Consider the following 25674-nt stretch of genomic DNA (forward strand, 5'->3'; position numbering starts at 1 on the left):
TGGATATGGTTTTTAGGAACCAAGATCTGGATGTGAGGTGTGCTTCTTGGTTTTTGAATGTCATTGCTTCTACATACTCTTAGTGGACAGATCTAGGAAATGATGTTCCTATCTATGTATATAGGTATATCTCAACTGATTTATCTATATTAAAACCATGAGTTCACAGCAGTACCTTCAATTCCAGTCCAAAGCCACATGGCTCAACCTAGCCTCAAACTTTTTAAGTTTGCAGCTTTCTTCTTCAATAGTGAGAAATCTTGCTTCTATTGTCTTTAATACATTTATATATTTTCTTATTCTACTTTGTAAAACCAGTGTTTTGATACATACGCCATAACCTTCTCAGCTTTAACATTGCTAGTCATCTGTAACCATACCCTCAGATTTAACTCTGTATGGCCCTTGTTGTCTCCTCAGCCCCAGTTGTTTCTTTGGCACTGGCCACCCTCCTGACCTCTACTGTCTCCTTGGCCTGACCCTGGAAGTCCTTCCAGACTCACTTGCCTCTTTGGCTCTGTAAGACCCTGGGGATCACCAGAGCCTCTGCTCCTTCCATAGAACCCTTGCCCCTGAGGCCTCACTGGCTGTAGCTACATCACAGAGAGGGAAAGGAAGAGAACCAGTACATATATTTTAAATGAAAATGACAGGAAAGTGGAATGAGCATTTATTTTTCTTTGTCATTTAAATAATTATTTTACTTTAACATTTTAATGCTTTGAAATTAATTTTTTTTATATAGTAGAACGTAAGGTTCTAACTTGAAGTATGTAGTTTTCTAAATGACAGCATTTTTCAATACCATTTTAAACAAATGCTTTCTTTTAAGGACACTCTAAAGATAATTTGCACGACACTAGCTTTCGTAGAACTGTTCATGTGTAGGCACTCACCTTGAGAAGTAGGATATTTTTGCTTTGACTATGACTTAACACTTTTGTCTCTTAAATTATGATTTATATAGTTAACTGTAGAAGCATTGAGATATATTAAAAGTATTATAGGACAGGTAATATGTATTTATGGTAGCAAGTGAAATAATACAAAGGTTTATAAATAAAATGTTACTACTCTCCCAGGTAGCCAATGTTACCAGTCTTGTATATCTTTCTACTGCCTTTTCTCTGCTCATACAAACATGAGCTTACTCATGCACACACATAGGTGTTTCAAAGCTTTATTTTGAATATATCATGAACACAAAGTGGTATAATTACATATATCAATGTAATATGTAAACATGTTATAAATATAAATATAAATATAAAATGAACCTCACTTAAACATCACTAACCTTAAGAAACAGAACATTCCCAATGAGCCTGAATATTCTCATGCGTGATCACATCTCTTTTCTATTCCCTGTCATAGAAATAACCCCATCCCAAATTTTACATTATTTCTTTTCTTTACTTGGGTGCTTATTATTTTTTTACTATGCTTTGCTCTTTTACTATTTATGTATGTATTACTAATTTATTGTTTAGCTTCTGTATGTTACATAAATAGTGTTATTTGGGGATTTGTTTTTTCATTCAATTTTATATTTGTCAGATAAATCGGTTTGTATTTTATTTTGTAGAAATGGATTTATATCAAGCACAAAGCACACAAATATGTATATATTTCTTTGCAGCATGCTGTTTGTATTGTGCAGTATACAATAAAAGTGACTATTGCTAACATTTGAGTGCTTATGATTAAAATGGGCCTGGTACTAGTCTAATTCCTTTACATATGTTGATCCATTTTATCCTCACAAGACGTCCTGTGACAAGCAGTAGTATTATTCTTACCCTAACAATAAAGAAGAAAACAAACCTAAGGCACAGAGATGTTATAAAACTGGTCCAATTTTATTAATTGGTAGCAGAAATAGAAGTAAGAATAAGGAAATTATTACTAAGGCAGTATCTGTGTGTTTTTGGATGGAATGGGGATGTGATCAGGAAAAGGAATGTGGCACAGAGCTGAGGTCTGGAGCATGGTGAGGGCTTTGGCACGCAGGGCAGGATGGGGCCACAATCAGTTGTTAGATATTCAGGAATTTTATGAGCTGTTTGTTAAACTGTTGGTATCTTGAACTTGAAATCAGATTATTATTAATATGATAGAAATCAGAAATACATAAATGCTCAAAATCAGGACCTCATCCCTCCACTCTGCAGATAATTCCTTTACCAGCATACCAGTGGTTGATGGGTTTCCCTGTCAGGCTACTGTCAGTGTTCAATTTATTGACCAAAGAAGTGTTTATACAGGTGTTCATTTTATGATAATTCATTAAGTTGTTCATGTATGCTTTCTGTACATTGGCAATATTTTACAATGAAAAGTTTTTTTAAAGTAATACCAGTGTCAATAGGAGGAGAAGAGTACTTTGTGCATCTTGGTGGCAGTGGGGCAATAAAAGGTGGAGAGCAGTCTGGGAAATAGGGAAGATATTTCTTTTATTATAATAGGCGGGATGGATTTTTTGGATAATAACTTGCTTGCAGATGTAATAATCTTCATGTAAATATTAAGTGAATAAGCAGATGCTATAAATTATACATGAAGGGATTATGCTTTTAAAACTTGTGAAGCAGTAGATAAATACTGGTTGCTACAAGAAAGGCTTAATGTTAAAGGATTTTTATGAATCCAGCTTCATTTTTTAAAAGTATTCTTTATTGTATATTATGCATATTACATGTATTATATTTTCATTTTTTAAAATAATTAGATATTTTGAAATTACTTTAAAATTTGTACATTATGATAGAACTGTTATGCACATCTTAATATTTTATGCTCATTTTCGCTTATTGACACAGCATTTCTTAAATGCCCTCAATAATATGTATTTTCTGTATACAAGTGACATAGAAGAAATCTGCTAAAAAGCAGATAATTACAATAAAACAGAGTGTCATTTTTTCTGTGCTTTGTTAAATAATGTGTGGGGTGAAAATGGAGAGAGTCCTTAAATGAAGACAAATTTAATTGAGAATGGAAGACATATTGGAAAACCTATTAATGTAATAAAAACAAGAAAGTATTAAAGTATTAATATAAATAGTTGGGGATTATACATTTATAAATGGATATTAATATATTACAACTTTTTAAAAAGTTCTTTTTTCCACAAAATCAGACATTCAGTAAATAATTTGAAGTTGCCAAAAATTTGAAAGCTAATTTTTGGATACTCACATATTATTAAAATTGTATAACATTAATATAAATGTTGTAATTTAAATACATATAATTATTCAAGAATGCCATAGTATCCCAACATAATTGCATTTAGCTTATTTAATATCTTGTATTTTTTGTTTTTACTTTTTTTTTCTGTTTTGTTCTAGATGGTCCCCGGCCATCACAAAAAGAAATTATATCACTGAGGGCATTTATGCTACTTTTTCTGAAACAGCTCATACTGAAGGTAAAATAATTTTATATAATTTAGAATTACAGTATATTAGGTAGAAAGGAATTTCTGGCATGTTTTAAAATTATTATTGTTAAATTAGTAATAGCTACCTTTAAGTGATGAATTGCTTTCAAAATTCTGCACATCTTAGTATTAACTTTTATTGAACTTAACTAACTTCTGGTTAAATGCTCTCTGAAATCTTCCCTATTAAGGGATGTGACAGAAATGGACAAGGAACATATGAATAAGAATTGAGCCCTTATTCTTATAATAATTGACCCTTATTCTAGAGAATGATCTGTGTGCCAGTTTAAGAAGGCTTACATAACGCATTTTATTGTAGTAGGATGTTTTAAATGTTAAGAGGAAACCAAAGTGAAAATAAAAATAAATTGTGGGATAGTACCCAAAAATTGATACTGTATAGTCTTGCATTTATATTGTTTTAAGGAAAGAGTAAGTGATTAGAAAATAGTCATAAGAATACTTAGATGGTCAAAATATGCTAACTTTTTATAGTGAATGTCAATCAAATATTAATGACTTAAAAATTGATGTTTCTAAATATTTACTTAATTAACTTGAAATAATATAGTCTATAAATTGTGAAATGTGTGGGGATTTTAGTTAAAATATCACTATATTAAACTTACTCTTATTTTCTTTTAAAATGATTATTTTGACATCTTTTTTAAATTAAAATTTTAATTTTAGATGTAAAGTAATAAAATATTTTTTAAAAATTAGGATCGAGGGGTCAAGGAAGATGAACTTCAGAGTATATTAAATTACCTACTTACGATGCATGAGGTAGGACATGTTATGGGCCTTTTATTTTAATTATTTAAGCCAATCTTTAGAGTAAAATTTTAAATCAATTTTGTTGATTTATGCAGGATGAAAATATTCATGATGTGCTACAGTTACTAGTGGCTTTAATGTCAGAACACCCAGCGTCAATGATACCAGCATTTGATCAAAGAAATGGAATAAGGTATGATATTACTATTAGACTTTAATGGAGCACAGATGTTCCTCCTAGAATAACTCCTATGAATATTTGAATAAATATTGCAAAATCTTACACATAAGAGAATAAATGGAGAATGCTGCTATTGATCCTCGAATACTCAGGAAACTGATGAAGTATGTATAAACAGTAGTCTCAGGAATCAAGAAGAGTAATTAAATTGTTTTTGCTATAGTAAGGACATTACAAATTGTGAATAGAGCTTTTTTTTTTTCCAAGAAGACACAAAAAAGCAGGGCACGTTTTACCAAAAGAGGATACAATGAAATTTTATGATATGAGGCCTGAGAGAGATGATAGCCAGATTTGGAAGGTTCATAGAATGGTAATAACTTCAGTGGTTTTTTTTTTTTTTTTTTTTTTCAGTTGGTGATGAAAAAGAATTTTGAATAGGGGAAATGTTGTGCTCAGATACCTGTTTTGTTAGATTTACAATCACCACTGTGAAACATGAGTTGAAGGACAAACTGACGTAGCAATATCATCAGCAGGGAGATTATTTTATTCGTCTGTATTAAAGATGATAAAGATGACGACCTGAGACAGTGGCAGTGCAATGCAGTGGAAATAACAGAGATGAAAGATGTTTTGGAATAAGAGGCCAAGGCCAAAAGAAATTGAAAACCAACTTTTGTTGTGGCAGTTGAAAAGTAACTTGGTAGATAGGTGAAATCCAGTTTCTTTTTTTTTTTTTTTTTTTTTTTTTTGAGACGGAGTCTCGCTCTGCCGCCCAGGCTGGAGTGCAGTGGCCGGATCTCTGCTCACTGCAAGCTCCGCCTCCCGGGTTCACGCCATTCTCCTGCCTCAGCCTTCCGAGTAGCTGGGACTACAGGCGCCCGCCACCGCGCCCGGCTAGTTTTTTGTATTTTTTAGTAGAGACGGGGTTTCACCATGTTAGCCAGGATGGCCTCGATCTCCTGACCTCGTGATCCGCCCGTCTCGGCCTCCCAAAGTGCTGGGATTACAGGCTTGAGCCACCGCGCCCGGCGAAATCCAGTTTCTTAATTAGTATTTTTATGAACTTAACCCTATAATTTAGCTTCTTAAGGAATTCTTCTGTTATATTTTTCTGGAGTTTTAATTAGTGGGATGAGCAGGATATCAAGGTTATATCATGTATAACGCAATGAATTTCCACAGATTTATTGTGAAAAAGAGTTTAAAAAACAGTTTGGAAATAATATATCAGTGACTGTCAAGGGCTTTTTTAAGTGCTTTTTTTTTACTTGGCCATTTAAATCAATGAATAACAACTTTCTAGACTTGAAGAACTCCTTTTCAAATTAGAGAAGCAATCACTATCTCTGTATGCATATCTCACTTGTGATATCCCTATTACTTTGAGTTTATAATTCATGGGGCTGCCAATCTATTTGAAGAAGATTATACATTTAGTGATTAACAACTGTTATAATTTTTTACTCTTGTTACAATTTTTTACTGTTGATATTTAACTGATTTTACCAAATAATGGCAATTTCATATAGTTCGATCTAATAATATAGTACAGTTACACTCACTTCTGAACTTATATTTAGATTGAATAATTAGTGTCCTTGTCCTTAGAATTTGCTTTGTTTATTATATTATCTAATAAATTTAGTGAATCAGTTGAAGATATCCACATTACTCTTATGGAAGATACCAAACTTAGATTGTCTAATATGATGAAATGCAGAAATATAATTCTATTATTTTGACACATCAAAAATATGATTCTACAATTGAGAGTACTATTTGGTAAGATCTTTAGGATTTACATAGTATTTTAAATGTATGGTACGAAAGAACTGATTAAGCACAACAGATTAAAAGGACTTGTGCTCATGGCTGACCATGAGCAGAGCATGTCAGATTGTCACCAGTGTGTTAAAAACAATCACACAGATTAAAAAACAGCCTTTCCTTGACACTTCAACTTTTCTACTTCAAAAATGAGGAGAAAGCTGGTTCAGAATAGTATAAAAGATGAAAAAAATAGGCTTATTAGATAGAAAATATTGAAAATGACTGAAGCATTTAAATGTCTGTATTCTAGAAAATAGCCATTAAAGGCTAACAGTTGTATATGACGTATTTTGGGAGGAAAATTCTGGTCTGTTGTAATTCATACAATTGAGTTCAGTATAATAGTTGAACAAAAAGAATGAACTCAGTTTAATTCTGATGATATGCTAATTGGGCTTAAGGAAGCCCTTGTGATAACGGACCACTGAACTAAGCAGCCAAAAAATTGGTATTTTTGTATCTGGAAATTTTCAAAGAAAGGAATAGACAACTATGTGTCTTATATAGCTTAGACCATTTGCTGGCTGAATATAGTGAGCTTAAGCAGATGAATTAGGATTATTGTTAATTAGTAATAATGTATATTACAAGTAAACATTCATTAACAAAGTAAATTTCTTATTCATACGGTATCACATCCCTATGTAAGTAGATGTGTGATGGCCCTAGACATTTTCATGTTTCAACATTAATCATAATTTCTCTTGATCCAGGGCAGGGTCTGATACCTTTTTTTCCTGCTACTCAAAGTTATTCCTAGAAAGTAGAAGCTCTGTGAGAACTTCTAATTCTGTATTTGAGTGTAGCCACATTTTTAGACTGTGAGGGTTTTTTTTTTTTTTTTTTTGACAGAGTCTCACTCTGTTGTCTACGCTGGAGTGCAGTGGCACCATCTTGGCTCACGGCAACCTCCACCTCTTGGGTTCAAGCAGTTCTCATGCCTTAGCCTCCCAAGTAGCTGGCATGACAGGCATGTGCCACCACACCTGACTAATTTTTTTTGTATTTTAGTAGAGATAGGATTTCACCATGTTGCCTAGGCTGCTCTTGAACTTCTGCGCTCAGGCAATCTGCCCACCTTGGCCTCCTAAAGTGTTAGGATTACAGGCGTGAGCCACCATGCCTGGCCCAGACTGTGAGCTTTTACTCTGGTTCTCAAGACTATTTTTGCTGTTTAATGTTGTATCTTATGATTTCTTGAATGTATTTTTTTTTGACATGTCTGACTTTGCTATTCTCAAACTTGTCTTTTTTCATTACTGATCTTGGTTCCTAAAAGTTTTGAAAATGGATTTCAGTGTTAACCCATACATATTTATGAAAGTGGGATTTGAAAAAAAAGATGTTCCAAAGGAAATGATCACTTTTCTCAGAGTTTATTCTTTAATAGTTTATTCTTTAAATAATCACTTATTCTCATGGTTTATTCTTTTCTCATAGTTTATTCTCATAGTTTATTCTTTAACTATTATTCTCTAATAGTTTATTCTCTAAAAAAGAGAAAAAGAAGCAGTATCACTAACTTCTTTTTTAATAGTATAAGCTCTTCACAAAACTAAAAATAATGAGATTAACTTTAAGCTATTTGTTCTCCTTTGTAAGTATCACTGAAATTGTGAAAATTATATTGCATCTTTTACTAGATTCTCTTGTTCAGCTGAGTACTTTACCTGAAAATATACAATGGCATTTTATTTTTTAAGAAACATATTTAATAAAATAAAGCACACTATAGTGTTTTAGCACCTAAAGAACCTTCTTATATTCTAGAATTAGTTGCCAGTGTATATAGTTGTCATTGTCCCTTCTACTCTATGGAAACAAATTGCTTTTTTTAATAGAAAAAATATGGAATAAAATGTCTAAACACTTACAAATATTATAATGAATATGGCCCTACTTGTATATAGTACTTGAAGTGATTGTATAGGTTAGTTTGTATATTAGTGGAGGCTATTTTGCTCCAAGTAAGAGAAAACCTCTCAAGCTTTTAAAGTAAAAACTGAATAATATATTTGTTAAAAAAAAATCTTAGAGTAGGAACCAGGAATTGGAGGGCTATTAGGAAACAAGTTTGCTTTCTCTGCTGCTTTCTGTAAGCTGTTTAATCCTTCCTTCTATATGTTGACTAGCCTTTCTGAACAGAAACAAAACATTGCTGTTCTAGTTTCTGTTTTAAACAGTTGTCAAATTCAAGAGCCCAGCAAAGAGGAGATATTGTTTCTTAGACCTCATTCCAAATTCGCAAAAAGGAGAAATAACTAGGCAGGTGCCTACCTATTGTCTAATTAGTCATACCAAGAAAACAGGGTTAGGGTGCAGTGGCTCACGCCTGTAATTCCAGCACTTTGGGAGGCCGAGGTAGTCGGATCGTTTGAACACAGGAGTTCCAGACTAGCCTGGGCAATATGGCAAAACCTCACCTCTATACTAAAATTAAGAAAAAACATTTTAAAAAAGAAAGAAAATAGGGTTATCAAGTTTAAATGTTGGGGCCAATTCTTAGAGAGAAGAGGTGTGGCCTAACTAAGCATGTGTCTTAAAACTGAAAATTGTGTTTAGTATGTTGGGAGGCAGTACTTATGAACACCAGTCACATTGCCCTTTTGAGTGTGTGGTTGAAGGACGTGTTTAAAGAAAAATGATTAAAGCATGCTAGTTTTTAATTTTTCCAAAGAATTATAATCCTGAGAATAAAATCTTCAGAGAAATTTTATATTTCACATTTGTATAATTTATTTGTAAAGTATATAGTGTGTTTTTGTTTTTAATATTAGTAAGTTTTTAAAAGATAATTTATGTATTTTTTAGGGTGATCTACAAATTACTGGCTTCTAAAAGTGAAAGTATTTGGGTTCAAGCTTTGAAGGTTCTGGGATACTTTCTGAAGCATTTAGGTCACAAGTAAGTTGATATTTGTCGTAATGCATTCTAGAAATAACTATTGAGATTATGTTTTTATGAGTTTTATATGTAATGTGAGATGAAATTTGACTTGAATAATGTAACAGTGGAAAATAATAGCTTTCTGTGATAGAAGTTGCAAAAAATTTTTATAAAATATATTTTATTAGTAGTAGATTATGGAACAAGATTACAATTTAAATAATACAGTTTATTTCTATATTCTTCCTAAAAAGAAAGTATTATCTATTCTGAAGATGTAATAAAATATTTTGTCAAGACAAAACGACGCACATATGGGAATGATTTCAAGGAAAGCTTTCTTGACAAGGAAATACCATGTATATGTTGAGGTCTTTCTGAGAATTGATCTTATGCTTACCTGCTGAGTCGGTATTTGTTATTAGTTTCTAACAGTAGGGTTTATTGATTAATTTTGTGACTTACAGATGCTAGAATACCTCATATCTTTTCCCAAATCCAGAATTTGAATACTTTCTAAGAACACTTTTGGCGTAAGAAACTACTGCTGGCTTAATGGTTGCAATTCATACTACACTATCCAGTGTGTGAATATAGTTTTAAGAGTATATTTTCCTTACAAATGAAGCCAAGGAAGTAGTGCAACTATAATTTAAATGCTACTAGATGAGGTTCTTATCAGAACCTCATTGTTAACCTTTTTTTTGTTTTTTTATTGGTGCTTACTTAAACTTGCAGAGCGCTTATTTGTAATAATCATGAAAACTGCACAAAATTCAGATAAGGCATGTCTAACAAGCTGTATAGCCTAGAAGTTTAAATATCTCTAAAATTTCGGTTCCAAACAATAATTAAGTAAGGGAGACTAGATATGCTATGAATATAAGGAATAGTTCAAACAAGGCCAGGATTGTAGAAAAGGATACACACACACACACACACACACACACACACACACACACACATACACATATACATACACATATACATACACACGTACATGGAACTGTAAGTACACTTGGTGACAGAATACTGGGAATGAAGAGCCATATGCTCTTTTTATATTAAGAGATAAAGATCGCTTATTTAACTTCAGTTAATTAAAATAAATTGATTGGACAAAGTTAAAGGATTGTAGCCCAAGATGCAGCCTCCTAAAAATGTCAAGAAAGCACATTAAAAAATTTATAAAAAGATGAAAACTCATTACCAAATTAAAAATAACAAACAATTTCCTGTATAAACATGGTGTTTAAGATGCCCTATTTTCCCCTCTTTTCCTGTAAAATGTATAAATGATACAACAAGAAGTAAAAAATGTACTCTCTTATCACAAATATTATCACAAGTAGAAGACAGATGCAAATATATGAACCCCAGAATATGAGTATCAGCTGCTTAAAGTTGCTAAGGTTGGGTAAAAGCTGTTAAGGCTAAAGAGAAAATACGAAGAGTGGTGAGAGAGTTCAATTATAGCAAATAGGAAGTGTCAGTGAAAGTACAGTTTCTGAAGATGAGAGGCACACCTTAAATTACAAAAATAGATCATTTGTTTAAAATAATAGATATACATATATCATGCCTGATAGCAGAGTTTTTTTTTAATCAGATTGGTTTCAGAAAAGGAGAAGATATATCACAAAGAATTACACAGATGACCTATATTTGTGGCAAGCAGTCTGTCTCTGTAGCTATAGAGAAAGAGAAAGTTTTTGGATTGTGAAAGCAAAAAGATTACCCTTGTCCCTTCTTTTACACATGGTCATGGAAGTGTCCTGCAGACGGATGGTCCACATAAATTAGACTGTATCAAAAGAATTGGCACATCATCAGTGCATGTGTATCAGATAAAAAACATGGAAAAAATAAGTTAAAGTAATCAGTACATGAATAGCACTTAGCAGAAAAATACTGCTATGGAATATAAAGTATTTTGATTTAAAAATTTGCTATCATAAGTTAAAAATAAATAAATAAATACATACATACATATGTAGCTTCTGAGAAAGAACCACTAAACAGAATTTGGAGAAGTAATCCAGCTACTCAGGAGGCTTACGCAGGAGGATTGCTTGAGCCCAGGAGTTTGAGTCCAGCCTGGGTAATGGAGCAAGATCCCCTTCTGGAAAAAAAAAGGTTGTAAGAAATGTTAACATAGTGATATGGTTTGGTTGTGTCCCCCCACCTAAAATCTCATCTTGAATTGTAATCCTCATGTGTGAAGGGTGGGACCAGGTGGACATAATTGGATCACGGGGGCAGTTCCCCCCTGCTGTTCTTGTACTAGTGAGTCACATGAGATCTGATGGTTTTGTAAGCATTTGGCATTTCCCCTGCTTTCCCTCACTCCATCTTGCTGCCCTGTGAAGAAGGTGCCTGCTTCTCCTTGCCTTCCACCATGATTGTTAAGTTTCCTGAGGCCTCCCCAGCAATGCAGAACTGTGAGTCAATTAAACCTCTTTCCTTTATAAATTAGCCAATCTTGGGTATTTCTTCATAGCAGTGTGAGAACAGACTAGCACAGATAGCATGGAAGTATTTAATTATGAGCTAATAAAACATTGGACAAATACTGGAGGAAAAGAACTATACACAAAAAAATAAAATTGGAAATTGCTCAAAGGCGAAACTCTGGCTAGTAACATAGTGAAGTACACAGAAGATAAAAGTGAAAAAAAAGCAAATAATATGAATAGATGAAAACGTGAGTTTAGGATTAGAAAGAAAATGAGCAACATGGGAGAAAAACAAATTACCATAATGGCATAAATCGGCCGGATGTGGTGGCTCACGCCTGTAATCCCAGCACTTTGGGAGGCCGAGGTGGGCAGATCAGTGAGGTCAGCAGTTTGAGACTAGCCTGGCCAACATGGTGAAACCCCATCTCTACTAAAAATATGAAAATTAGCCGGGCATGATGGTGGGCACCTGTCATCCCAGCTACTCGGGAGGCTGAGACAGAAGAATCGCTTGAACCTAGGAGGCAGAGGTTGCAGTGAGCTGAGACTGTGCTATTGCATTCCAGAGCCTGGGCAGCAGAGCGAGACTCCGACTCAGAAATAATAATAATAATAATAATAATAATAATAATAATAATAATAATGGCATACATAGAGTTCCCAAATAAGAAAAGCAGAACAGTGGAACAAAACAAATATTTAAATCTATAATTCAATGAAGTCTTGATGTAAGATTTTGCCATTCTTATTTAGAGGACATATTGTGTGCCAGGGAAAACTGACCAAGAATGATTAGCATCAAGGTGTGTTACTGGACTTAAATATAAGAATACTTTGTATATTAGTGCACAAATAAAGAGAAAAATGAGTCTGGCTTTAGACTCTAAAATAATCTTCAATACAAAAATCTATAAAAATCATAAGATACTTAAATGAAGAAAGTGGGAGGCAAACTATCCTTTAAGTAAAAAGAATGCTGTCAAACATTTTTAAGCCATACAGCAAATTATTTCTGTGACTAAATTTTGAGGAAATTGCTGGGGATAAAGTCCAACCAAGTAGGAATGACTGGAGAAACTATTGCTAAGGACAGCTGGTGAGCACTGAATAAATTTATGCTAATATATAAAAAGTAAATTCTGATCTATCACAGTAATACCTACATTTATTTTAGTTTTAGTTTTATGGTTAAAATGAATTGGGAGGGGTGAGAAAAGAAGGAAAGCAGAGCAAGTGCAAAGAGTCAGAATTTCCATGTAAGCGAACAGATGAAATATTACAAATATAGGCCTATTGACTAAAATTTGATGATGTAGATGAGAGAAAAAATTAAGAGCAAATATGGTGATATTTACATTTCTCATAGTAGGGAAATATCTTTTTTAAACTGATGTAGGATTACTTATTCTTTCATAAAGAGATAAGCAGTTCTATAAAATTATAGAGCTTTCAAAATATTTAAGATCTGTATGGATAAAACTAAGAACAATATATGTAATGGAACTTTAAAAAATCTGTAAAGATCAGTAAGCATAACATAAAATATGACATATCTAAGACCAGTCATACTGTCATAAAAAATAAATGTAAAAGCTTTTATACATCACCTGTTGTAAGAAAAATATCACAAGTGATCACAGTAATAAAACCCGTTCTATACGCAAGAAACACACCAGAAAACCAAAGTGGTTTTGAAAGGTTAAAAGTAAAAGGATGAGTAAAGATTTACCATATAAGCACAAAGAAAGCAGAAAGTAGAAATCATGATCTTAATATTGGACAAATTAGAATACAAGGCAAAAAGCAATAACCATTAGATAAAGAAGAATGATTTAAAATGATAAAATAGACACATTCATAAAATAGAAATTACAGGAGAAACAGACAGTCAAAGTTTAAAACTTTAAAACAAACTTTAATTCACCTATTTCAGTCCACAAAAAGCCAAAAAATATCTGGAATGGCGGGTTAAGTCTTCTCATCCTTAAACTTGTGGGTTGATGTATAGGAAGATTGGAGTGCTATCATACTGGTTCCAGGGGCTCATGGTGCAGAACTTACAGCTTGCTAAGTTTTATACTACAAGTCAGTAAGTTTAGAGGGTGCTTTGCCTGACACCACCTGCAGCGATCTCATCATTTAAAATACACAGCCATGAGATTTGACCTTGACTCTGTGGATAGTGAAAAATAGCAACTCATCTAAAGGGGCCTACTAGCCAGAGGCAGGATAAGAGAATCATCAAACTATGTACCCGGTGAAGTAGAACTTTGGTGGAGGCTGTTGTGGAACATTTGAATTTCATTTATACAAAGAGCTTTTGAGATTCAAATAGAGTACCAAAGATAATATTCTGCTCTTTTAGCTGATGATTTTTTAACCAGTTCACCCTAATTAGTGGACTTAAGATCTCAAAGCATGGATGAAAAATAGAGAGTGAGAGAAAAGATAAAGCCTTGGAAAGTAAGAGACTTCACATGTGACTATTAAGAGTTCTTAGAAAACTGATGGATGTAAAAACTAGGTATCCTGAAACACTTTGATCTACTAAAAACCTAGAAATGTTGGATAAAAATATGTCAATAATCCTGTTAAATATATAGGTGTGCACACAAAAGTAAGGGAAATTCTCACATGCCAGAAAAGCAAGGTAATTTTAAAACAAGCCATGTGATTTAAAAAACCCTAAGTAACTTGTGGAAATGAAAAGGTAGTAATTACAATTAACACCTATATGGAAACATTAAACAGATTAGACAAAGCTTCAGAAATAATTGGTGAACTGAGAGATAGAACTGAAGAAATTACCTAGAAATCAACACCAATAAACAAGATTACAAACATGAAATTAAGAGAGATAGAGAAAGAAGGAACGGTTTCAAATATGGCTAATAAGAGTTACAGAAAAGTGGAAGAGAGAATGAGGAAGAGACACTATTCAAAGTAAATTACTAAAGTTTTACAAAATTGATGAAAGAACTGATTTTTCAGATTTTGGAAGTAAAATGAATTCTAATCAGGGAAAATTAGCATGAAATCTTACCACAGAGTGAAACTCCAGAGCCCAACAAGGACAAGGAGAACAACAAAGGGAAGTTAGCCATGTAATATTATAAGAAATATAATATTTTAGTAAAGAAGACAGTACAGTACATATTTGTGAATAAACAGAGCAAAGTGCCGTTCATAGATTGACCCAAATACTTAGTGATTTTAGTGCTAATAAAGGTGCCATCTCTGATGAATAGAGTGAAGATATACTTTAAAAAATGCTGTCTGTTAAAGGAATGGAACAAATGATATATTTTTATTTGCATTTGAAAAGTTAATAGGCAGTTACAACAAATGTACCACTCTGGTGAGAGATGTTGACAGTGGGGAAAGCTGTGTGTATGTAGGGGTAGGGACATATGGGACTCCCTACTTTCTGCTCAATTTTACTGTGAACCTAAAACTTCTCTAAAAATAAAGTGCATTTAAAAGAGAAGGGGAAAGTTTTAGGGAAATGAGAAATCATAAAGTGTTCACTTGTATGGGGGAGCCGTGAGTGATGTGGAAATGTAAGGGATGAGTTGGCTGTAAAATCTCTCTGGGTATCTTTTTATGTCATCGTATATTTTTAACTAGGTAAATGTCTTACTTATTTGAAAAATTAAATGATAAAAGCTGGTATTGCATTATTTAAATATATAAAAATAAACTTTAAGGCAAAAAATTATTGAGGACGAAGGAGGGCACCATATTATGAAAAAGATGTAATTCACTAGGAATGTAAAACAGTTTCAAATGCATATATACCTAGTGTAGGTGAGTCATAGAAATCTATTATTGACTAAATTTGGAAGAGTATTTTACAAGTTTTAACATATTTTTCTCCTTAAAAGATCAAGTACAAAAAATCTCAAAAGTATAATTTGAAAAAAAATTCATTGGCTTGAGTGCCATACACATTCTTTTCAAGCACACAAAACTATAGAAATTATTTAAATGAGGCCATAAAGTAGGTTCAATAAATTTAAACAAATTGTCATACAGATGACTTTCTCTGCAAACAGTGCAGTTAAACAAGAAATCAATGACAAAAATTAAACTTAGAAAATAGAAATATGTATCTTCTAAATAACAAGAAGTTATTCATTATGCAAATTATAAAATACAGTAATAAATATTTAAAATTATGTATATTTACACTTGTGAGATTTGGTCTAAATGATACTAGAGAAAATTCATAGTTGTAAATATTTATATTAAAAACAGAAAGGTACTTAGGTTTTCATTTTTCTAGGTTCTCAGTTGTGCTTACCTCATTAATTGTCTGCCTAACAAGGCAAAAAAATAATAAAGGGCAGAAGTGAATGAAACAGAAAGCAAGACTATTAAACAGAGTAACAGCAAGGCCAAAAAGCTGTATTATTCACTTATAAAATACTTTTCCATGACTAGCTAGATAAAGAAGGAATCGGCCAGTATTTCACCTAATAAAATTAGTACAACCTTGATACCAAAATTGGATATGGATTATCTAATTATAAGGGAAAGGTATGGTCAATCTCTCTTATGAACATGAGTCTGTCAGTTACTTTTTAAAAGTGTACAGCATAACCAAGTTGAGGGTAGTGATAGAATGTAAAGGTGGCTTGACATCAGGACAACATTTTATCTATTTATTAACAAAGGAGAATAGCTATATAATTATGTGTGCAAAAAATTTTCATAAAATTCAGTAGCATTCATCATAAAAATTTTTAGCAAACCACAAATAGAAAATAATTTATTAAATCTGGTAACATATATCTACTGAAAACTTTCCACAGTCCTATTTAGTGATGAAATGTTAGAAGCATCCCCTTTGAATAACTAACAATTAACGAAAGCCTGCTTTGACCACCCCTGTTCGACATCCTATTGGATAATATTTTGGCATTTATATAACACTCCACCTAAAGCTAACAAAATTGTTTTCTAGTGCATATGCAGCATTCTCCAAAATGTATTATGAGTTGGGCTGTAAAATATAAAACAAGTCTCAGTAAATTTAAAAACTAATAAATCAAGCAAAGTATATTATCTGACCACACAGAATTAAATTTGGATGAAAGAGATTTGAGAAATTGCAAGGTATTTGGAAGTAAAGAACGTAACTAATCCCTGAGTCAAAAAAGAAATCATAAAGAACGTTAGACGTTGATTAGAACTGAATGAAAACAAAACCACAGCACAGACTACTTATTGAAAGCTTATGCATTGCTGATGGAATGTAAAATCCTGCAGCCACGTTCCAAAAGGATTTCCTAAAAAGTGTTGCCATACTTAGGAATGTATCCAAAAGAATTGATAACATGTTCATAGCCAGACTTTGCATGAATGTTCTTAGTACTATTGTCATTATTATTATTGTTGTTATTATTTTGAGACAGAGTCTCACTTTGTTACCCAGGCTGGAGTATAGTGGCGTGATCTCCACTCAGTGAAACCTCTGCCTCCCATGTTCAAGCAATTCTTCTGCCTCAGCCTCCCACGTAACTGGGACTACAGGTGCGCGCCACCATGCCCAGCTAATTTTTTTGTATATTTAGTAGAGATGGGGTTTCACTGTGTTGGTCAGGCTGGTCTCAAACTCCTGACCTCTGATGATCCGCCCACCTCAGTCTGCCAAAGTGCTGGGATTACAGGCGTGAGCCACTGTGCCCAGCCAGTACTATTATTAGTAGTAGCTCCAAACTAGAAACTATCCAAAAGTCAATCAGCTGATGAATGGATAAACAAAATGTTTTATGTCCATACAATGAAATACTATTGTGCAATTAAAAGGAAACAAGCTGCTGATGCATATGATGACATAATGAGTCCTAAAACTATTATGCTAAGTGAAAGAAGCCAGATGCAAAAAACTATATACTATATACTTATGTTTATATTAAATGTCCAGAATGGAAATAAGTGGTTACATGGTGCTAGCAATGGGAGTGGGAATTAACTGCCAGTGGACACAGGGAACTTTTTAGGATGATAAAAATGACCTACAACTGTATTGTAATGATAGTGGCATGACTTGATATAAGTTTTTAAAATCAATTGTTCATTTACAAAGTGTGTGAATTTTGTGGTATGTGTATTATACTTCAATAAAGCTAGTAAAAATGTGAAAAACAAAATTTAAAACTCTTTGAAAGTGCAGGATAATAGTATTATCACCTTGGATTAAGGAAGAATTTCTGAAACAATAAATACACATAAATCATACAGGAAAAAGATAAATTTGACTATTAGAATAAAAAGTACTTTAAAAGATACCATAAAAAGTGAGAAGACAAGGCACAAAGTGAAAGAAGATATTTGCGGTTTATCTCGGATACAATGGATTTGTCTCCTAAACATATGAAAAAATTGTGCAAATAAATTAGAAAAAGAAAATCTGTTAGGATCATGAAGCATATAAACAGACAATTCCCTGAAGAGGAAACTTGAGTTAGCAGTAAATATATGGGTAATATACTCAATTTCAGTAGTAATCAAGAAAGTGCAAATAAAACATGCATTTAATACTCATCAGGATGGTAAATTTTAAAACTGTTGACAGTATCAAGTGTTGACAAAGGATGTACATCAGTGGAAACTCTCCAGTCACTGGTGGAATTATATACTGTTACAATCACATTGAAGAACATTTACAATTTTTAAAAAGGATAAAGATACTTATACTCTATGACTAAGGAACTCTCTCCTTGATGTAGAGAAACTCTCACGTGTGTGAACAGTGTTCAATATAACATTGTTAATATTAATTAAAAGTTGTAAACAGCATAGAAGAGGAGAACAGAAAAATAAATTAAGGTATATTCATACAGTTGGATATATTCAGAACTGAAAATGAATGATGTAAAGTTACCTTCCACAAATCAAACATAAAGCAATAAAGCAAGTTGCAGAAGGATATATAATAATGATGCAATTTATTTCAATTTCAAAAATATGTGAAGACAAAATTGTAAATTGCATATGAATAGATATTCATCTAATTAAAATTATAAAGACGTACATGGGAATAAAAACCAAAATTTTTGATTATTGGTTATCCTCAAGGAGAGTGTGAAGAATGGGATGATAAACAGGTATCCAGAAATACTAAGTTGGTTGGTGGCTGCAGGAATATTATGCTTTAAAAAAATAACTGAGTAAAGAAACCTATAGCAAACAAAAGCAGAAATTTGTTGACACTATAAAAATCAGATGGGATTTGAAAGCCCAGAACACAATGAGTTGAACCTGAGATTAAAAGTTCAAAAGAGAATGTGGAAGGACATTCTGTATTTTGAAAGGAACAATTTAAGTAGATAGTGTTAAGTTCATAAACGTGAAAACATCGAATAGCGATGTCAAAACTATAAAGCAAAATTCATTTGAGATGCAATAAGAACTTGATAAAATATAATAATGGTATAGATGACTATCTCTCTCAGAATGGGACCAATTGATAATACATACAGATATAGAGAAATTGAACTAATACATACAGATATAGAGAAATTGAGTAATAGATTCATAAAACCTGGCGCAGTAGATATATGTTCAATCTTACATATTTTGAGGATGTACTTCACGGCTAAAGAAGATGTACAAAAAAAAAAAAAAAAAAAGCGTCATGTCCTGGGCCATAAAATGAAAAAGCAGACAAAGTAGACATTTTATTGGATACTGCTTCCTGACCATAATGTGATAAAATTGGAAGTAAAAAAAGAAATTATGCAGAATATCTTACCTACGTAGAAATTAAGAAGCAGTGTCAAGATATCCTTTAGAGAATAGAAGAAAATAAAAGAAAAATTGGAAATTATCTAAAATTTTCTGTACTTTATAGCAAAAACTCTTATCAGAAATAAATACCTCCATTATTGAAAAATAAAGATTAAAAGAGGGACTTTTTACTTACATTACAACATTAATTAAAGTACAATGAAGTAGGAAGTACAAATTAGTAAGGGTATAGGCTAACATGAAGAAACTAGAAGAATAAAAACTGTTGAACTGTTGAAAGGATCACTGACTACAAAGCTGATGTTTTTAAGGAACCAACAAAATGAATCAAACTTTCCCATACCTCACTGAGGTAAAATAGAGAGAAACTTTTGAATAAGGAAAGCCTTTTTAAATTACAGGATAGATTATAATGATTATAAGAAAAATATAGTACATTAGGATGACATATAAGAGATCCACTTCTAATTCTTGGTAATAACATCATTTTGTTCTGTATATTTTTATGTGTTCATTTATTCAGTTTTTCACACATATACATAGTACTTCTGCCATCAATTAAAAATGGGAAGGGCAACAACAAGTTATTAATAAATAAGATAAAACTACAGGAGCACAAAACATGCCCTGTTTTGCTTCATTAGTAATCATCAACAAAGCTATCCTATGCTCCCTTAGTGCAGAACTGTGTTTTGATATAGTTTCCATGTAAACATTGGTGCATATAGCATTGAGTTCCTATACCTTACCCTCCATTCTAGCCTCAAAATAAAATACTGGGGAGATGTAGGTTAAAATCTGAAATAATATTACAACTGTCCTGACAGATTGAAGAAGAACAGAAAGTGTAATAATATCTACCGGTTGAGTAACTATTGCTTCTTACTACAGAATAATATATACAATAATAGCCAAAGGAAATTGGAAATGTAAATACAATTATAAATTGTTTCCTGAAAACCATTAAAAAATTAAAAATGCAGTAAATGGAGAGCTATGCTGTGTACCTTAATGGGAAACACTCAATTATATAAAGATAGAATTGTAATAAATCAGTTTGTAAACAATGTCATTCTGATAAAAAATTTTTTTTATTTAAAGGTTAAACTCTTCAAAAGCTAACTCAGATGAACAAATGAGTAAAAATGTCAATAGAAGTTTGAAGAATAAGAATAATGAGTAGTGTAATAAGTCTAGTAGACTTTAAATCAAGGAATAAACTTAGACAAGGGGTGTAGAATGAAGGCACAGAAACACATCCTGATATTTATATTTGTTTAGATACTAGAAACATAATTAAAATGTGAATTATTCAATAATTGGCAGTGGGAAATCATTTAATTTCTGGATCGAAGGCGGAGAAGAAGCCTTCAAACCATATCACCACACCCAGCACCTCCCCCACCATCAAAAAAAAAAGAAAACCCCAAACCACAAACATTTTACAAAGAATACACATTTGGAATTGTGGACTTCCAGATCAAGTTGATAAAGAGAGATGAAAGAATTTCCCTTGTCCAAACCTAATGAAATAAACATTATATAGTAACATAGAGACTCTCCCCCTCCGAAACAGCAAATTCAAATGTGACCAGACAAGGAAAGCAGCATCACATAAAGCAGTGCATTCAAAATATTGACAGTTAAAAAAAAGAACCCAAAGATTCTGGAGTGACTTTGTAAGTATCCTTCCCTTATTTCTATCCCTGCAAGTCAACAGAATTCTAGATTTCTCCCTTAATAATCCCCACATTGGAGTGACAGGAATTGATTGAGTATGCCTGGTTTTTGTTCTTTAGTACTTTTGGTGAGTGAAAATAGTTCTTTTTTGAAACACGGAGAATGAACTGAGATTGATGTTCTGTGATGAAAGTGGGATTCCAAGTTTTTGTATTAATATGTCATACTGAGGGATCAAGTCAATGCCTGAAACAATTTCCTATTGGAAATGAGATATAGTCCCTTAAGTAATGTATAGAAAAAGCACACCATCTTCTAGGAAAATTTGACAGAGAATGATAACACTAAGACATATAGTATTTAAATCAGAGTTCAGTGATTAAAAAAAAAGAGTCCCTAAAAAGAAAATGAGAAAACTAGGCAAAAAAAGAAGTACTTTCAAATGGTTAAACGTTTGGCCGGCCTCAGACTTCTCCCAGTTGAATTCAGTGCCAAAAGAAATAAGGCAATGTCTGCAAGTTCTGAAAGAAGGTGTGACCCGAGAATATTATATCCTGCCAGATTGTTAAGTATGTAGACATCAGGTCAGAATTCAGAAGACAGACTTCTTCGTCTCCTCTTGAATGGCATCCCCAGTCAATTGAGAGCTGAGTCAAAAGAAAAACCAGAAATGGTGAAGACAAGGTCAAGGAAGTGAATTCGTTTGAAATAGAGAAAGACCCAGCAATTCATACATAACAGCAGTGTTACGATGAAAAAAATTTAAGTGTTTTAAACCTTGATGTTCAGATAGCAATATAACTCACAAAAATTAGGTGACCTAAAGTGTGAGGATGGTAATTATCTGTCTTTAATATAAAAGAGTAAACTGATACTTTCTAAAATTGAAATGTTTAGTTAATTAATTATGTAACACTTTGTTTTTACTCAATTTTTTTAAGCCTCATAAAGATTTTTAATTAAAAAAAGCCTTTCATGTGGTAAAGAAAGTCATCTGAAGTTTTAAAATTTTTTTTATTGTTTCATGTCCTTTTCTTTCTTTTCTGTTAAATGTAAAATTATATTTGATGCTTTTTATTTAAAATAAAATTTAGTATGAGTTTCTTCTATCCTTCTTTATTCCCTCTTCCTTCCCTTCTCCTTTCTTGCCTTCTCTTATTCTCCATAAAAAGATATTTAATGTTTATTGTTATTTATTGTGTTACTTTTAGGTAGTAGTATTTTAAGCGTTCTACTTTCTATTTCCCTATACTTTATGAATTTCTATGTTGTATATGATTTACAAAAGCAATTACATAATTATGAAAAATGAGTTAAAATAAAAATCATTTAAAAATGCTATAGTAGAAAGAGTGAATATTAAGTATAAATGAAGAAATGACAGGATCAAAACTTAAAATGATAGATTTTATTCAAGAAAATTATAAAAACCTTTTATTGCCACAAAATCCCTTGAAATTCAGAAAGTGGAGAATATTTGTCAATGAGTTGACAAAGTAATAATTTTCCTGATATTATTAGAGATCTTATAATTAGTAGAAAAAAGATGAACACACATAAAAAATGGGTCACAGGACAGTATCAGGAAGTTCTTGGAAGTAGTATAAATGCTTAGAAACTTTCAATTGATCAGCAATTCTTGTCAGTGAAAATAAGATCTAGTTTTTACATACCAAACTAACTATTTTTCTGATTGTTATAATACATAGGTTTGGTAAAATGCATTTATACCTTAATAGTAGAAATATAAATGTACATATTTTTGGAGGTCAGTTCAGCAAAGTCTCATAAAAGTTAAAATATAAAAAGCTTTTAACCTGATTTCAGTTTTTATCCTAAGGAAATAGTCATGATTATGCCCAAAGATGTGTCTAAAGGAAAATTTTATTTATGGTAGAAAAAAATGGGAAATTACATAAATGGCTAACAGTAGTGAATGGATAAAACAATTATGCTACTCTTTTTTTTTTTTTTTTTTTTTTCCGGAAATGGCGTTTTGCTCTGTTGCCCAGCTTGAAGTGCAGTGATGCAATCTCTGCCCACTGCAACTTACACCTCCCATGTTCAAGTGATTATCCTGCCTCGGCCTCCTGAGTAGCTGGGATTACAGGTGCCTGCCACCGTGCCTGGCTAGTTTTTGTATTTCTAGTAGAGACAGAATTTCACCATGTTGGCCAGGCTGGTCTTGAACTCCTGACCTCAAGTGATCCTCCCACCTCAGCCTCCCAAAGTGCTAGAATTACAGGTGTGAGCCACCGCACTTGGCCAATTATGCTCCATTTTTCTTATCAGTTATATTTTATGACACTGAAAAATACACAGTATATTGTTGATTTAAAGTAAACAAAGTATAAATTACCTTATATAGAACAATTTCCATTGTATTCCCCTCATCCTCTCATTTATATCTGTGTGTCATATGTGGATTTATATGCATAGCAATTAATCTGTATATAAAATGATATTTATAATGATTATGTCGGGTTACAGAATTATGGGGTTTCTTTTCTTTTTTGTTTACTGTTTTCACGTATACTCTGAATTTGTTACAAGAAGTATCTTTTTTTTTTTTTTTTTTTTTTGAGACAGAGCCTCACTCTGTTGCCCAGGCTGGAGTGCAGTGGTGCAATCTCAGTTCACTGCAACCTCCGCCTCCCAGGCTCAAGTGACTCTCCTGCCTCATCAGCCTCCCAAGTAGCTGGGACTATAGGTGCATGCTGCCACGCCCAGCTAATTTTTGGATTTTTAGTAGAGATGGGGTTTCACTATGTTGGCCATGCTGGTCTTGAACTCCTGACCTCAAGTGATCCGCCTGTCTCGGCCTCCCAAAGTGTTGGGATTACAGACATGAGCCCCCACACCTAGCAACAAGAAGCATCTTTGACCACCCCACAAAAAGATTGTTTTGTGAAGAAGAAAATTGAAATACATTTCAGTGGAATGTATAGTAAGCTAATAAATCTATAATGTGCATGATTACAAGATTCTGTAAAAATATAGATGACACTCTTGATCCATGTGGGCAGAAGTCCTGTCAAACTCAAGATATAAGCAAATCAGCACTAAAACTGAAGTCTCTTTAGATCTTAAAGGTAATTTTGATATTAGTTTTTCCAGTAAATGTCCCCCTGAAGCCTTTCCTGAACTAAACCCACAGAGCTAGGTCTTTCATTAGAAGTCCTATAAGGAACAAAATCATGTGATGTACAGGGGCAGTGCACCATTTCCTGCCTAATATGATGGATGGTATTTTGTTTATCTCTTGACTGCTGTGCAGCAAAATTTATGGTAAGTATTGTTTTAAAGCAAAGTATAGGAGGAAGCTGACTTGTCTCTTCCCTGGTGTATGCACAGTATCTTCAAGTTTCCCCCAAACCTAGAATTAAGCACCTGTATAAACATTTGCATTGGAGGAGATAATCAAGAGGGCAAGGATTTCTTTGGTAGCTGAAGTAGCACAGTTAAGAAAGTATTCTAAATTTCAGATAGCCTACTTAATTAATTAGTTCAGTTTTTTGAGACCGGGTCTCACTCTGTTGTTCAGGCTGGAGTGCAGTGGCACAATCCCACTGCAGCATTGATCTCCAGGAATCAAGTCATCCTCCCCTTCTTGAGTAACTGGGGATGAGAGGAGCCTGCCACCATGCCCAGCTAATTTTTTTATTTATTTTATTTTATTTTATTTATTTTATTTTATTTTATTTTATTTTATTTTATGTAGTAGAGATGAGGTCTTGCTGGGTTGCCCAGACTGGTCTTGAACTCATGAGTTCAAGTGAGCCTCCTGCCTTGACCTCCCAAACTGCTGGGATTACAGGCATTAGCCACTGAGCTGGCCTTCAGATAGACTAATTTAGACATATGTTTACCAGCTCCTTGTAACAGAGATCTGTTTCAAGGTCTGTGCTTTGTCATTTGTTCTTTCCTGATTGGGAGCAAAGGAACACTTAAGGCCTCCTTTTCTTGGGCTAGGCTTGAGTTGGAAGAGATTTAAACCTCCCTTCCATCGTCCCATAATACTCATTAGCCCTGTATTTTTTTTAATAGCCATTTGACCTTTTTCAGTCATATTTAAGTGTTTTGCAAACACAGCCACAGGACAGATGCCCTAGCTTCCTTTTGAGTTTAGGTAATTTTCCTTTTTCCTTGCCTGGACTGAGGCGGATAGGGTAAGGGGATCAACAGTCCTGTGCCTTTTGTTATGGAGTGTGGCACTTGGAAGCTGATGTTAGAAGAGACCTTTTGCAGATGAATGGTACCCACATAAATGGTTCATTTGATTTCTGTATTAATTATGGTAGCAATAGCTGCCATAACTGATAGATAATGAAATTCTAGTCACTTACCAGGTAGTATTTTATTTCATGTTCACTTAAAATCCAAATAGGCTTTCCCAAGCAGTTGATTATCTTACAGTGATTTAGAGACCCAGGCAGCTTCTCCCACCTTGTGGCTCCATTGTCTTCCTTCTGTGGATCTGTGTTGCTGGCTTGCAGAAAGAGCATGGAAAATGTGCATGAGTGCTTTTCCTGTGGGTCAGGCCTCAAAATAATCTATAACTGTTCTGTTCACATTTTATTGGCTAGAACTCAGTTAAATAGCCTCACTTGGCTATAAGAGAGGCTGGAAATGTAATATAGATGTGGACCCAGGAA

General features: G+C 33.1%; 1 protein-coding gene across 2 annotated transcripts in view; it reads left to right on the forward strand.

The window, feature by feature from the left end:
• NBEA (neurobeachin) overlaps positions 1-25674 on the forward strand; it is a 752078-nt gene that overhangs the window by 172027 nt on the left and 554377 nt on the right. For both annotated transcript variants that reach the window (XM_025364271.1, XM_025364273.1), the window contains exons 14-17: positions 3351-3430; positions 4169-4231; positions 4318-4415; positions 9051-9143. In XM_025364271.1, the coding sequence (XP_025220056.1) occupies positions 3351-3430; positions 4169-4231; positions 4318-4415; positions 9051-9143 (334 nt within the window). The remainder of the gene's footprint in view (positions 1-3350; positions 3431-4168; positions 4232-4317; positions 4416-9050; positions 9144-25674) is intronic.

The sequence above is a fragment of the Theropithecus gelada genome, chromosome 17, assembly GCF_003255815.1.
Source record: "Theropithecus gelada isolate Dixy chromosome 17, Tgel_1.0, whole genome shotgun sequence".
Taxonomy (NCBI): Eukaryota; Metazoa; Chordata; class Mammalia; order Primates; family Cercopithecidae; genus Theropithecus; species Theropithecus gelada.